Source organism: Hemitrygon akajei, chromosome 3 (genome assembly GCF_048418815.1).
Source record: "Hemitrygon akajei chromosome 3, sHemAka1.3, whole genome shotgun sequence".
In the NCBI taxonomy this organism is placed as follows: Eukaryota; Metazoa; Chordata; class Chondrichthyes; order Myliobatiformes; family Dasyatidae; genus Hemitrygon; species Hemitrygon akajei.
Genome location: NC_133126.1, coordinates 4,911,112 through 4,925,221, shown reverse-complemented (window position 1 = coordinate 4,925,221; position 14,110 = coordinate 4,911,112). Strand labels below are relative to the sequence as shown.

The 14,110-nt window shown below is 41.0% G+C and overlaps 1 protein-coding gene across 4 annotated transcripts in view; it reads left to right on the top strand.

Annotated features, from left to right (window-relative positions):
* Window positions 1-14,110, top strand: part of galcb (galactosylceramidase b) — a 68,788-nt gene that overhangs the window by 12,257 nt on the left and 42,421 nt on the right. For 3 of the 4 annotated variants that reach the window (XM_073039190.1, XM_073039189.1, XM_073039186.1), the window contains 2 exons: window positions 709-848; window positions 4,211-4,249. In XM_073039190.1, coding sequence (XP_072895291.1) covers window positions 709-848; window positions 4,211-4,249 — 179 coding nt within the window. Of the gene's footprint in view, window positions 1-708; window positions 849-4,210; window positions 4,250-12,053; window positions 12,182-14,110 lie in introns of all 4 variants that reach the window. The other variant, XM_073039187.1, reaches the window with a different exon arrangement.

The window sequence follows — 14,110 nt, the reverse complement described above, 5'->3', positions numbered from 1 at the left end:
TCATAGCTGACCCTGCTACACTCAAACCTACTAAGTGCACTAGAAAATTTATGAGACTACTATGTCACATCTAAAGAAGAAATGATAAAGTGTGTAGGAGTCTGGAACTCTGATAATCCAGCTCCACTCAAGTCCCAAGCACGCTAGATGAATAGTTTGTATATTAACCGTAAGGTAGACTACAGCAAAGTAATTCCAATCAAGAAGAAAATGTTACTGAAGGGAGGTATTTCAAAACCTTCTAAATTCCCCAGGAAATCTAGCATCTCCACAATTCAAGAGAATCAGAATCAATTTATCAGTATGTGAAACATACCAGAATTGATTGTGGTTTGATGCCAAACACAGGACAATACCAGAACTGACAACACAATAGCAACCGAAGAGCCATGAGCAATCAACAATTAGCAGAACGGTCACATGTGTAAACATCAATAATCAAGCTTAAATGTGAATAATATGAGCGGATTTAATAATTCTCAACAGAGCAAGGAGAGCAGGAAAGACCATCTAACAGATGTTGTTTGGTTCAGTCAGGGTATCACAGCTGAGTGAGTTCTGTTGGGGAGCTGGATAGCTACCGGGGTGTAGCTTTGGAGCTGGAGTGTTGTCCTGGTGATGATGGACTTGAAATCTAAACATAAAACCATTTTAATATTGTTCTAATTGTAGTTTGCTTTTTAAGTGAATCCTTTATTTATTTCTCAGGGTTACCCTGGGCCTTTCCTGCTTGGATTGGTTATGGAGAGATGTCGCCTTACTCTTACCCACACAGAACAGCCTATTATATTTCTTCGTGGATTCGTGGTGCTAAATACTATCATAATCTTGATATTGACTATGTTGGGGTTAGTAAAGTAAAACATACTTGTTGTTTATGGTAACATTGTAGAATGGTAATTTATACCGCATGTTGAATCTGAATAACTAAAGGTGCCACGACAGCATCATGTGTAGTGCGATGCTGTTACAGCTCAGGGTGTTCTGGAGTTCGGAGTTCAATTCCAGCTCCATCTGTAAGGAAATTGTATGTTTTCCCTGTAATCAAGTGGGTTTCCTCCCACAGTCCAAAGATGTCCGTTTAGTAGATTAATTGGTCATTGTAAATTGACCCGTGTTAAATAGGTTGAATTTCCCCATTCAGTCGGATAGTGGATTACTAACGTTATATTCTCGGGTTAAGATCGGTGGCTTGCTGGGTGGTGCAGCTCGTCGGGCCGAAGGGCCTGGCCCACACTCTATCTCTAAGTACAAAGTATAAAAAAAGCAGAGGGAGGAACATAGGATAGAACATTTTTTAAACCTATATTTAATTATCTTTAAACCTATCATTAATTAGCAACTTAAATAATTACAACACACTCAAAATGCTGGTGGAACACAGCAGGCCAGGCAGCATCTATAGGGAGAAGCGCTGTCGACGTTTCGGGCCGAGACCCTTCGTCAGGAATTCATTGCTACTGGCAACTGTGGAGGCCAAGTCTTTATGTATGTATAAGACAGAGGTTGATAGATTCTTGATTGGTCAGGGCATGAAGGGATACGGGGAGAAGGCAGGAGATTGGGGCTGAGAGCGAGAATGAATCAGCCATGATGAAATGGTGGAGCAGACTCTGGGCCAAATGGCCTAATTCTGCTCCTGTATCTTTTGATCTGAGGAAAAGAAAATAAACTGAAGGCTGTTTTTTTTCTCAGCTGTCCATTTAAATTCATAACAATTATCCAAGAGATTTAGAATAGATTAGTGACTACCAACTTTAGTGCCAAATCAAATGCAAATGTAGGAGTGTTTAGAGTTGTATTTTATTCACATTAGTCAGTCTAGTAAACATTTATGTCCCTTTCAAACGCATCTGATAAAATACCACTGATCAGAAAATGACAGTAAGAGGCAGCAAAGGGGCACTTGAAACATGTTTTGCCTAAAGCAATTCCGAGTAATGGGGAACAGCAGCAATGAATGCATGTTCTCTGTTCCCTCTCCTCAGAGACAGTTATGCAGTGAGATCTCCCAGGGGTTAATACAAGGACAATTGTTTGTCATGTTAAATACAAATTTTGAAGACCATAAGATAAAGGAACAGGTTAGGCCATTCGGCCCTTTGACTTTGCCCTGCCATTCCATCATGGCTAATTTATTGCCCATTCTCCTGCCTTCTCCCATAACCTTTGACACCCTTACTAATCGAGAACCTGTCAACTTCCACTTTAAGTATACTCAATCACTTGTCCTCCACAGCTGTCTGTAGGAATGAATTCCACAGATTCACCACCCTCTAGCTAAAGAAATTCCTCATCTTCTCTGTTGTAAATGGATGTCCCAGTATTCTGAGGCTGTGTCCTCTGGTCCTAGACCAGGAACATTCTGGAATGTTGGAAACATTCTCTCGACATCCATTCTATGTAGCCCTTTCAATAGTCGATAGGTTTCAATGAGACCCCCCCCCCACCCCCCATTCTTCTAAACTCCTGAACAGACAGACAGACATACTTTATTGATCCCAAGGGAAATTGGGTTTTGTTACAGTCGCACCAACCAAGAAATATAGCAATATAAAACCATAAATAATTAAATAACAATGTAAATCATGCCAAGTGGAAATAAGTCCAGGACCAGCCTATTGGCTCAGGGTGTCTGACACTCCGAGGGAGGAGTCCTCGATACAGGAATGATACAGAACTAAGAGTCAAAGCAAAGACTGAACAAGATATGAGCAAACATTAGCAAGCAGTAGCTTTCTGTAAAATTGTACCCATTCAAGTGAAGTAACATAGGGAGTTGATGTAATCTAAATCACACTTTTTAATGAGAAGTAGTCTTTGAGGGAATTTCCTTACACACTAATTCTTGAAGGTGGCCAGGCAAGTTGACAAGGCAATTAATGTAGTACTTGAGACTGAAGATGAACACAAGTTTGAGCTGGTATGCTAAACCGATTAACAGTTACACCCAAGCTGGTGAGAAACAGTTTCCTCTGGCAAGTAAGCCAGTATTGGAATTCATCGGTGTAAGTTAATTGGCAGAATCATTAGAAAGGTGATTTTAAGTTTTTATTTTTACAAAACTCATATGTAATCCAGAACACACAACAAGAAAGGTTTGTGAAATCAACTTCAATGTGAACTTAGAATGCAATTGGATACAAAAATTTATTTGTTGAGTTTGAGGAAAATCTCGGGTGCATGTCACGAGTGTGCACAGATCCTTCAGGGAAAACACAAGTAAATTTACCAAATGATTCCTCTCTTTACCGTGCAGTTTCAAAACAAGAAGCAGTAGGGATGGGCCATTCAGATGCTTGAGTCTCTGGTCAGAATCAGGGTTAATGTCACTAGCATATATCGTGAAATTTGTTGTTCTGTGGTGGTACTGCAAACAAACCAAAGACTAGCACGGTCGGGGCAAGGGCGTTGACACTGTATGATTTGATGCACTCAAATTTAATGACGTTCCAAAGTTCAAAGAATATGTTTGATACTTTTTAAGAATCCAGCAAAGATGGACAATCTAGTTATGATTTTTTAAAAAACTAATTAAACTAAAACTAGCGATATAACAAAATAATGACGCTAGTGGTACTAAGCGTTTTAAACGTATTTAAATGGTCACCCAAAAAATCAGCACATGGCTTACACCCTGGCTCTACCTGGACAAAACTGACCCAAGACAGAGTGTGACTTCGTAACTATACTGTTTGCTTCTACCATGCCCAACCCACGTGAAAAATTACCCATAATAAACATGCGGCACAAAATACAATACAGACGGATACATAGCTTGTACAAGTACATTGGAATACATAATAAAAATTATAAATTGCACATAAATATGAAAAATAAGTCATGCAGAAAGAGAGGAAAAATAGTGAGGTTGTGTTCATGGGTATTTTGCCCATAAATTAGCTGCGGTTTTTTGGTCTTTATGTTGAATATTGGTGTCAATGCTGAATCTGGAATAAATAGTGTGCTAAAATGTGTTTTTTTTTGTTGTTAAATAGCCCTATAATTCAGATTTGTATTTCATTTCTCAAATCCTACTCATGGAAGGAAAGTAATTTAGTGTTCATAATTGTAAATATTCATAGATTAAGTTTTGTTTCTAATGGTAAATAATTGGCAACAAAATTAATGTTGCTGGTAGAGTTGGCACTAATCTATTTAAAGATATATATTTTGTGCATAATCAGATTCATTTATGTTTCTCTCCTAGATTTGGAATGAGAGACACTTTAACAAGAAGTACATCATGGTATGTTTCACATATTTTGTCTCCTATTTTCTTATAACACAGAAGCCCATTGAGCCATTTGGCTGTCAGTCCCATTCTCCCACGTATTGTCTTGTAACCTGTTCTCTCCCAAAAAAGACACAGGTGCAGAATTAGGCCATTCTGTCCAATGTCTGTTCCGCCATTCCATCATGGCTGATCCATTTCTCTCTCGGTCCCATTCTGCTGCCTACTTTCCGTAAGCGTTGACTACCTGACTAATCAAGATTTAAATATACCCAATGACTCAGCCTCTACAGCCGTATGTGGCAATGAAATCCATGAATTGACCACCCTCTGGCGAAAGAAATTACTCCTCAGCTCTGTTCTAAATGGGCGCCCCTCTATTCTGAGGCTGTGTCCTCTGGTCCTGGACTCCCCCACCATAGGAAGCAACGTCAGATCCAGCAGCTCACCTTGACTTCCCATGCCATCAGCTACACTACTAGCACATCTTGTACGTATGGGAGGAAATTAAAGTACCAGGGAGAGTTGGGGAGGGCCTTCCAAGAATAACTTCTGTTGAGAAATATTTTGAACATATTTCCAATTTAATTTTTATTTGTAACAAATTTTTAAAAACCAAGTGCAGGGATTTAAATTTACATGGTAAATATTTTTGAATGATTTTATTATATGGTGAGGCAAGAACATAAGGTTTTCTGCAAAAAGAGTTTGTGCAACGTCAGTATGATAAAACATTAAAATGGTAGTGTTTATAAATAAGCAGAATCTTTAAAATAATTATGTAAAATTAATAACTCTATATTTTAGGATGGTGCAATGTGATGACATTAAAATTAAGTCCAGCACTATACTCACTTTTTCCTTTACTTAATAAAGTGGCCGCTGAGTCTACACGCGTGGTCTTCAAAAACATGTTCATGCTGTTCTGTTGCAGTTACCCATAACTTCAAGGTTCGATGTGTTGTGTATTCAAAGACACTGTCCTGCACACCACTGTTGTAACACGTGGTTCTTTGAGTTACTGTCACCTTCATGTCAGCTCGAGCCAGTCTGGCCATTCTCCACTGACCTCTCTCATCAACAAGGTGTTTTTGCCCACAGAACTGCTGCTCTCTGGATTTTTTTTTTTTGCTTTTTGCACTGTTCTCTATAAACAATAGAGACTTGTGTGTAAAAATCCCTGGAGAAGATCAGGAGTTTCTGAGATTCTTAAACCACCCCATCTGGCACCAGCAATCATTCCATGGTCAAAGTCCCTTTGATCACACTTCCTCCCCATTCTGGTGTTTGTTCTGAACAACAACTGAATCTGTTGACCATGTCTGCATGCTTTCATGCATTGAGTTGCTGCCACATGATTGTCTAATTAGGTATTTGCATTAACGAGCAGGTATACATAATAAAGTGGCTACTGAATGTACCTTCATTCAGTTTCCTTCGGGAAATTATAAGAGCTCTTGATGCTGTTGTTCCTGCTTCATCTTTAACATGTTCCTCAGGCTTTTGTTGAAGTCAGGTATTACAGAAGTGTGCATTATGTATTCCAATGTTAATTTTTGCTTCATTGAATTGTATGAGAAGAAGTTTCATTCATTTGGAAAGATATGTGCCTGAAATTTCAAACCCAGTGAACTGCCCGTATAATAACATCCCTGTTGTACTTTGCCTCTGCATTCATTCTCTACAGAGCTGAAATACACACAGTTCAACATAGAGTTTATAGTCAACAATGCTTTTAAGTGTGAAGAGAGAGGAAAGTGGATTTTCTTTGACCTGAATACACTGATTTGCTATAATTTGATGTCATTCAAGATCCAGAGTTGGTTCACGAGAATGATTTTGGGAATGAAAGGGTTAATGTATGAGGAGTGTTTGATGGCTCTGGGCCAGTACTCATTGGAGTTTAGAAGAATGAGAGGGGGTCTCAATGAAATCTATCAAATGCTGAAAGTCCTACATAGAGTGGATGTGGAGAGGATGTTTCCTATAGTGAGAGAGTCTAGGACCAGAGGGCACAGCCTCAGAACAGAACGACATTGCCTTAGAACTGAGATGAGAAGGAATTTCTTTAGCCTGAAAGTGTTGAATCTGTGGAATTCCTTGTCACAGATGACTGTGGAAGCCAGGTCATTGGTTGTATTTAAAGAGGAGGTAGATGGGTTCCTGATTAGTCAGGGTAATAAAGGGTGTGAGGAAACTGATGGAGATTTTAAAGGCAGAGCTTTGCGGCAGATTCTCGGAGTTGAGGAGTGACCAAACAGCGAGAGTGATTCATTAGAGAGGGGAATAAAGTAACGCAGGTGCAGGCAGAGCAGCCATTCTTATGAGCGTGTCACTGTTTAGAGTGGTTTTGGCTCATCGGGCTTGGGCGAGTTTAAGGATTTGTTGGGTTTCTCTCTTTCTGTTCTTACTTATTCATTCCTTGTCTGTTATGGCACAGTTACTTTAGTGAGAGTGGCTCCAGGGGCAGTGTTTTATACTGTGTGTGGGATGTGGGAAGTCTTGGAGACCGCCAGTCTCCTGGATGAACACATCTGCACCAGGTGCAGCTCCTGGGAGAATGTATTGAAGAACTAGAGCTGCAGCTCGATGAACTTCAACTCATACGGGAGAATGAGGAGATGTTAGACAGGAGGTACGGGGAGATAGTCACCACTACATTGCAAGAGACTGGTAACAAGGTGGCTGTCCGGGGAAAGAGGGAAATGCACAGCCAGTGCAGAGTACACCTGTGGCCGTTCCCCTCAATCATAAGTATGCAACTTTAGACACTATTGAGGGAGACAACCAACCAGTGGGGAGCCACTGTGACCACATCTCTGGCACTGAACCTAGTGCTGTGGCTCAGAAGACCAGAGAGGCAAAGACGACTACAGTGTTGATAGGAGATTCCCTAGTCAGAGGAACAGAGGTGAGGTTCTGTGGGCATGATAGAGACAGCCGGATGGTAAGTTGCCTCCCTGGTGCCAGGATCAGGGATGCCTCGGATCGTGTCCATGGCATTCTCAAGGATAAGGGTGAACAGCCAGAGGTCTTGGTACATATTGGCACCAATGCAAAGGTAGACAAAGTAAGGAGGATTTGAGGAGAGATTTTAGGAAGCTAGGTAGAAAGCTGAGCAACAGGAGCTCCGGGGTAGTAATCTCTGGATTGCTGCCTGTGCCACATGCCAGTGAGGGTAAGAGTGGGATGATTTGGCAGGTGAATGTATGGCTGAGGAACTGGTGCAGGGGGCAGGGGTTCAGATTTATGGATTGTAGGGATCTCTTCTGGGGAAGGTACTAAAGGGACGGGTTATACCTGAACCCAAGGGAGTCCACAATCTCCTTGCAGGCAGGTAGCTACAGTTGTTTGTGATGGTTTAAACTAATTTGGCAGGGAAATGGGAACCAGGGTGATGGTGCTGAAGATGAAGTTGGTCACAAACAGAGGGAATGTGTAGTGAGATTCCCAGCAAGGAGAGGCTGATGATAGGGCAAAATTGCAATCAACAGGATGAGCTGCAATGTAAAAGGTGGACAAAATTGAAAAGGGTGACTACAGGACTGAAAGTGTTATAACTGAATGCGTGCAGTACAGAGAGTAAGGTAAATAAACTTGCAGCATAGTTACTGATTGGAATGTATGATATAGGCATCACTGTATCGTGGCTGAAAGAAGATTATAGCTGGGAGCTTAATGTCCAAGGATGAACATTTGTATTGGAAGGATAGACAGGAAGGTGGGGGGGTGGGGGGTGGGGGGTATGGCTCTGAAAAATGAAATCAAATAATTAGAAGGAGGTGACATAGGGCCAGAGAGTGTTGAATCATTGTGGATGAAGCTAAAGAACTGCAAGGGTAAAATGACGCTGATGGAAGTTGTATACAGACCCCCAAACAATAGTAAGGATGTGGTCTACAATTTACAATGTGGCATAGAAAATGCATGCCAAAAGGGCAGTGTTACTATAGTGATGGGGGATTTCAAACGCAGACTGGGGGAAAATCAGGTTGGTGCTAGATTCCAAGGAGAATTTCTCGAATGCCTACGAGATGGTTTTTTTTTAGTGCAACTCATAGTTGAGCCTACTAGGGGATATCCAGCAAGAGAAGTCAAAGGCAATATAAAAGCCAAAAAGAGGGCATATAATAGAGCAAAAATGAGCAGCTAGTTAGAGGTTTAGGAAGCTTTTTAATAACCAACTGAAGGCAACTAAAAAAGTCATGAAAAACCAAAGATGGAATACAAATGTAAGCTAGCTGATAATATTAAAGAGAATACTGAAAGTTTCTTCAGATTTATAAAGTGTAAAAGAGAGATGAGAGTTGATAACAAACTGCTATAGAACAATACTGGAGAGGTAGTAATGGGAGACAAGAAAATGGCAGATTAACTGAATAAGTGTTTTCCATCGGCCTTCACTGTTGAAGACACTAACAGTTTGGTGGAAGTTCCAGATATCGGGTCATGAGGTGTATGAAGTTACAATTACTAGGGGGAAGTTCTTTGGGAAAAGGAAAGGGTCTAAAGGTAGGCAAGTCACATGTTGACCATATGGTGTACACCCCAGAGTTCTGGAAAAGTTGGCTGAAAAGATTGTGGAGGCATTAGTAATGATCTTTACAGAATCACTGGATTTGGGTATGGTTCCAGAAGAGTGGAAAACTGTAAATGTTACTCCACTCTTGAAGAAAGGCGAGAGGCAGAAGAAAGGAATCTATAGGCCAAAAAGTCTGACCTCAATGGTTGGGAAGATGTTGACATTCATTATTAATGATGAGGTCTCAGGGAACTTGGAGGCACATGATAAAATGGGCTGTAGTGAGCATGGTTTCCTCAAGGAAAAAATCTTGTCTGACAAATCTCTTAGATTTTTTTGAAGAAATAACAAGCAGGATGGACAACAGGAGAATCAGTTGATGTGTACTTGGATTTTCAGAAGGCCTGTGATATGGTGTCACATGTGATGCTGCTTAACAAGTTACGAGCCCATGGTATTACAGGAAAGAATCTGGCATGTATAAAGCAATGGCTAGTTGGCACGAGGCAAAGAGTGGGAATAAGGGGAGCCTTTTCTGACTGGCTGCTGGTGACTAGTGGTGTTCCACAGGGGTCTGTGGTGGGACTGATTCTTTTTACGTTGTGTATCGGTGATTCGAATCATGGATTTGGCTTTGTGGCAACGTTTGCAGATGATATGAAGATAGATGGAGGGGCAGGTAGTTTTGAAGAAGTAGAGAGGCTACAGAAGGACTTGGACAATGGGCAAAGAAGTGGCAAATGGAATTTTGTGTAGGGAAGTGCATGATACAAAGATGAAGTCTATTTTCTAAGTGGAGAAAATTCAAGAAGCAGAGCTGCAAAGTTTAACTTGCAGGTTGAGTGGTAAGGAATGCAAATATGATAGTATTCATTTCGAGAGGACTGAGATATAAGAGCAAGGATACTTCATAAGGCATTGGAAAGTTACGAGCAGTTTTGAGCCTGTTATTTATGAAAAGCTGTGCTGGCATTGGAGAGTTTCCAGAGGTGTTTGACGAGAATGATTCCAGAAATGAAGGGTCTAATGCATGAGGAGCATTTGATGGCTCTAGGACCGTACTACTGGAGTTTAGAAGAATGAGGTGTGACCTCGTTAATATGTATCAAATATTGAAAGGCCTAGATAGAGTAATATGGGGGTGATGTTTCCTATAGTGGGTGAGTTTAGGACTAGAGGGCACAGCTTCACATTAGAGAGACGTCCATTTAGAACAGAGATGAGGAGGAATTTCTTTAGGCAGAGGGTAGATAATCTCTGGAATTTATTGCCACAGGCAGCTGTGGAGGGCAAGTCATTGAATATGTTTAAAGTGGAGGTAGGTAGGTTCTTGGTTAGGATGTCAAAGGTTACAGGGAGAAGGCATGAAAATGAAAATATTAGTGCAAACTCAATGGGCTGTATGGACTAGTCCTGTTCCTGCATCTTATGGTCTTATAAATTCTGGTTTTTAAAAAGAACAAAAAGGTATTTAATTAACACAAGATTTCCTGCAGATGCTGGAAGTCTTTAGTAGCTCACACAAAAGGTTGGAGGAACTCGGGCAGCATCCGTGGAGGGGAATTTTTGATGTTTCAGCTGAGACCCTTCATCTGGACTTGAAAGGAAGGGGGACAAATCCAGAATAAGGAGTGAAGCAAAGGAGGGACAGGTGAGATGAGGTAGGGGGAAGGTGGAGGAGAGGGGATGAGGTAAGAAGCTGGAAGGTGATGGGGCGAAGAGGTAATGGGCTGAAGAAGGAAACTAATAGATGAGGATAATCATGCACTGACATCCTTTGGAAAAGGAAAGATTCATGGCCAACTAGTGACTCCAATCCATTACCAATGTGACAGCTCAGTCAATGTGAAAAATAGCAGATTATGAGGGGGAGAGTGGATGTAACAAAGAGTAATTACCTGGATTGCATTCGTCCTGTCAAGGCAACAGGACATGTTGAAAGATCTCAGCAGGTCAGGCAGTATCTATGGAAATTGTACTCTTCCTGCGCTGCATCGATGACTGCATTGCTGCTGCTTCCTGCACTGGTGCTGAGCTCATCGTATTCATTAACTTTGTCTCCATCTTCCATCCTATTGTCGAATTCACTTGGTCCATTTCTGACACCTCCCTCCCTTTTCTCAATCTCTCTCTCTTCATCTCTGGAGACAAACTGTCCACTGATACCTTTTTATAAATTGCAACTGCTTTAAAAATGTGTTGCTTTGGATTTCCAGCATCTGCTGAGAACACAGGGCATGTTGGGCAAATTGCCAAGCTATAGAATGGTAGCTGGCAACAGATAAGGTGTGGCAATTCTTATCAACAGCTCCATAAGAACAGGGAGCATAAGAAGTAGGAGTCGGCCATCCGGCCCGTCGAGCCTGCTCCGCCATTCAGTAAGATCATGGCTGATCTGGCCATGGACTCATCTCCACCTACCTGCCTTTTCCCCATAACCCTTCATTCCTCTTACCACACTTGCTATGGTAACTTTTGGCTGATATGCCCCTTGTTCTTTCTAAGTTTAAATATTGGTTTACCTTCATCTTTGTTGCATTAATAAAAATGATCATTAAAATCTTTGTTTTTCCCGTATGTCAGAGTTGTGGAAGTCCTTCCTTTCGCATCATCCATCCTACAATTTTTTTTTCCTTGTGTGACTTAATTCCTTCTTCCTAAGTAGCCCTGGTTTTCTTTTGCCCTCTATCTGTGATGATGTCCCTTCAAGTTTATTGTCATTCAATCATACACGTGTATACTGACAAATGAAACGACATTCCTCTGGACCAGGGTGCACAACACAGTACATATAACTCACAAATAGACAGGCAGACACTCGGACACACAACAGATAAGTAATATTACTACAAATAAATTAACAAATAATGAGGTGTATTTACAACACAAGTCAAAAAGTAAACGTATAACACTACTGGCACTTCGTAAGTGATGAGACCTGCGTGGTGGCAGGGAGTTCCGTAGTCTCACTGTCTGGGGGAACAAGATGTTCTTCATCCTAACACTTTTGGTCCTGATGCTACGGTACCTCCTGCCTGGTGGTAAGGGTTATAGATTGTTGATGGATGGGAGAAATCAATAACAACGCTAAGGGCTCTATTTACACAGCGCTCCTGATAGCTATCTTTGTGTGTAAGGGATCCCAATGATCCTCTCTGCCTTGAACTAAATTTTGAAGTTTTGTCCCTTCCCACGGTCTGCCCATGCATCAGGCCTTATTAAAGATAGTTTTCAGGGGTTTTATTCATTACTATTCCATTTTTCATCCATTGATGTTCATCTTTATCTATTGCCAAGGTTCTGCACCAGTTACTGGATAAAGTTGGTGTAAAAGATGTTGGTATTATTGCTGCAGATGGACAGTGGGAGATCGCAGATGATTTAATAGTTGATCCATACTTAAGTGATGCAGTTGAAATTATAGGGTAAGTTTTTGGGCTAAATTGCACTAGAGAATCCAGCTCTCTTACTAAAATGTTCTCTTGTTGTCCAGAGTAGAGTTTTAATTAGAAAATGATTTCAAAATGCTGAAGGATCTTAAAAAGAACTGTTATGTATTCTGGGTTTTTGATATCTTGCTTTATTGAAAATCATGCACAGATTGATTTTGGGTTCAGTTTTTGTATTATGATGTTTTACCATTATTATAAAAGTATTTTTGGTTCCTAAATGTTATAATAGGGGTGGTGGTGAGGATAAGCTCCAATTATCTGTGAAATGCTCCCAAATGCGTCCATTAGATGTAGATGCAGAGTTAGGCCGTTTGGCCAATTGATCATCATGGCTGATCCATTTTCCCTCTCAGCTCCAATTCCAGCCTCCTACTCATATCCCTTCATCCCCTGACCAATCGAGAATCTATGTAACTCTGCCTTAATTATACCCAGTGGCTTGGCTGCCACAGCTGTCTATGGCAACAAATTCCATAAATACACCACTCTTCAGCTAAAGAAATTACTCTTCATCTCCTTTCTAAATGGATGTCCCTCTATTCTGAGGCTGTGTCCTCCAGTCTTAGACTCCCCTACCAAAGGAAACATCCTTTCCACATCTACTCTGTCAAGGCCTTTCATCATTTTTAATGGATTTCAATGAGGTCACCCCTCATTCTTCTGAATTCCGGTGAGTAGAGGCCCAGAGCTATCAAATGAGCCTCATATGGCAAGCCTTTCAATCCCAGAATCGTTTTCGTGAGCCTCCTTTGAACCATCTCAAATAGCCTCCGACAACTAAGCCCTGTTCCTGGCCTTCATGAGTGGTTTAGCTATTATGCCCAGCTCAACTTTTTGTGCTGACAGAAGGGGTAAAGACATGATACTGGTGCCTTAAAACCAGTTGCCTCAGGCAGATGGGCTTGTCAGCCGTGGTTGGCAGCTCATCTAGGAGAAAGAAAACTCTGATCCCAAACGCCTGCTGCCTAGTGGCTGTACCCACTCATGGGGAAGGTTTCAGGATTAAGCCCCAAGGAAAGTTCCAGAACTGGAGTCCCTAAGGCAGTTCTATATTGAGTTCCACACTGATTGGTAACTCCTGTAATACTGCTGGTGCCAAATTGTATTAGTCTCCACTGTTCCTTTGGGTTTATCAGCCGTGTGGAGAGGGGTGTTTCAGGTTTACATGTTTTTTGGGGAAGAGAGGAGGGACTAAACCGATGGATGAACAATTAAAAAAATCATGTTGATTTTTAAAGAAAACAATCATAGAGGATGTCTCAGTGGTGCGACATTTGAATTAAAAAAACCTTTCACCTCTGTCTATAGACAATCTAGTTAAACACTTTGTGTGTAGAGTGAATTGAGTGGAGTGTAGCCATCAAACCAGTTTTAAGTTTAGAATGTGCCTGTGAATATAGTGGCTTTTAATCTGCACTTGGAAATTCTCCTGAAATTGGATCTGGCTACAGAGTGGTTAGACAGAACACACGTGAACTTCCCCAGCAGCTTAGCGGTTAGCGTCACACTATTACAGCAAGTTCAGAGTTCAGTTCCAGCATCCTTTGTAAAAAAAAAATAAAAAAATAAATAAATAAATAAAAAAATAAAAAAAATAAAAAATTGTACTGCCTTCCCAGGAGTGCATGTTTTTCCTCTGGGAGCTCCAGTTTCTTCCCACAGTTCAAAGGTGTACGGGTTAGTAGTTTAATTGGTCATTATAAATTGTCCCATGATTAGGCTGGGGTTAAATCGGTGAGTTGCTAGGTGGTGCGACGCAGGGCCTATGCCACCCTGTATCGCTAAATAAAATTAAACCAAATGTGGTATGAAAGCCTGATTCTGGAAGATGAGAAAGTTGTCACATTTTTAAATGCTGGGTTGTCAAAGTATAACACAGTTTTACAGATAATAAAGTCAAAT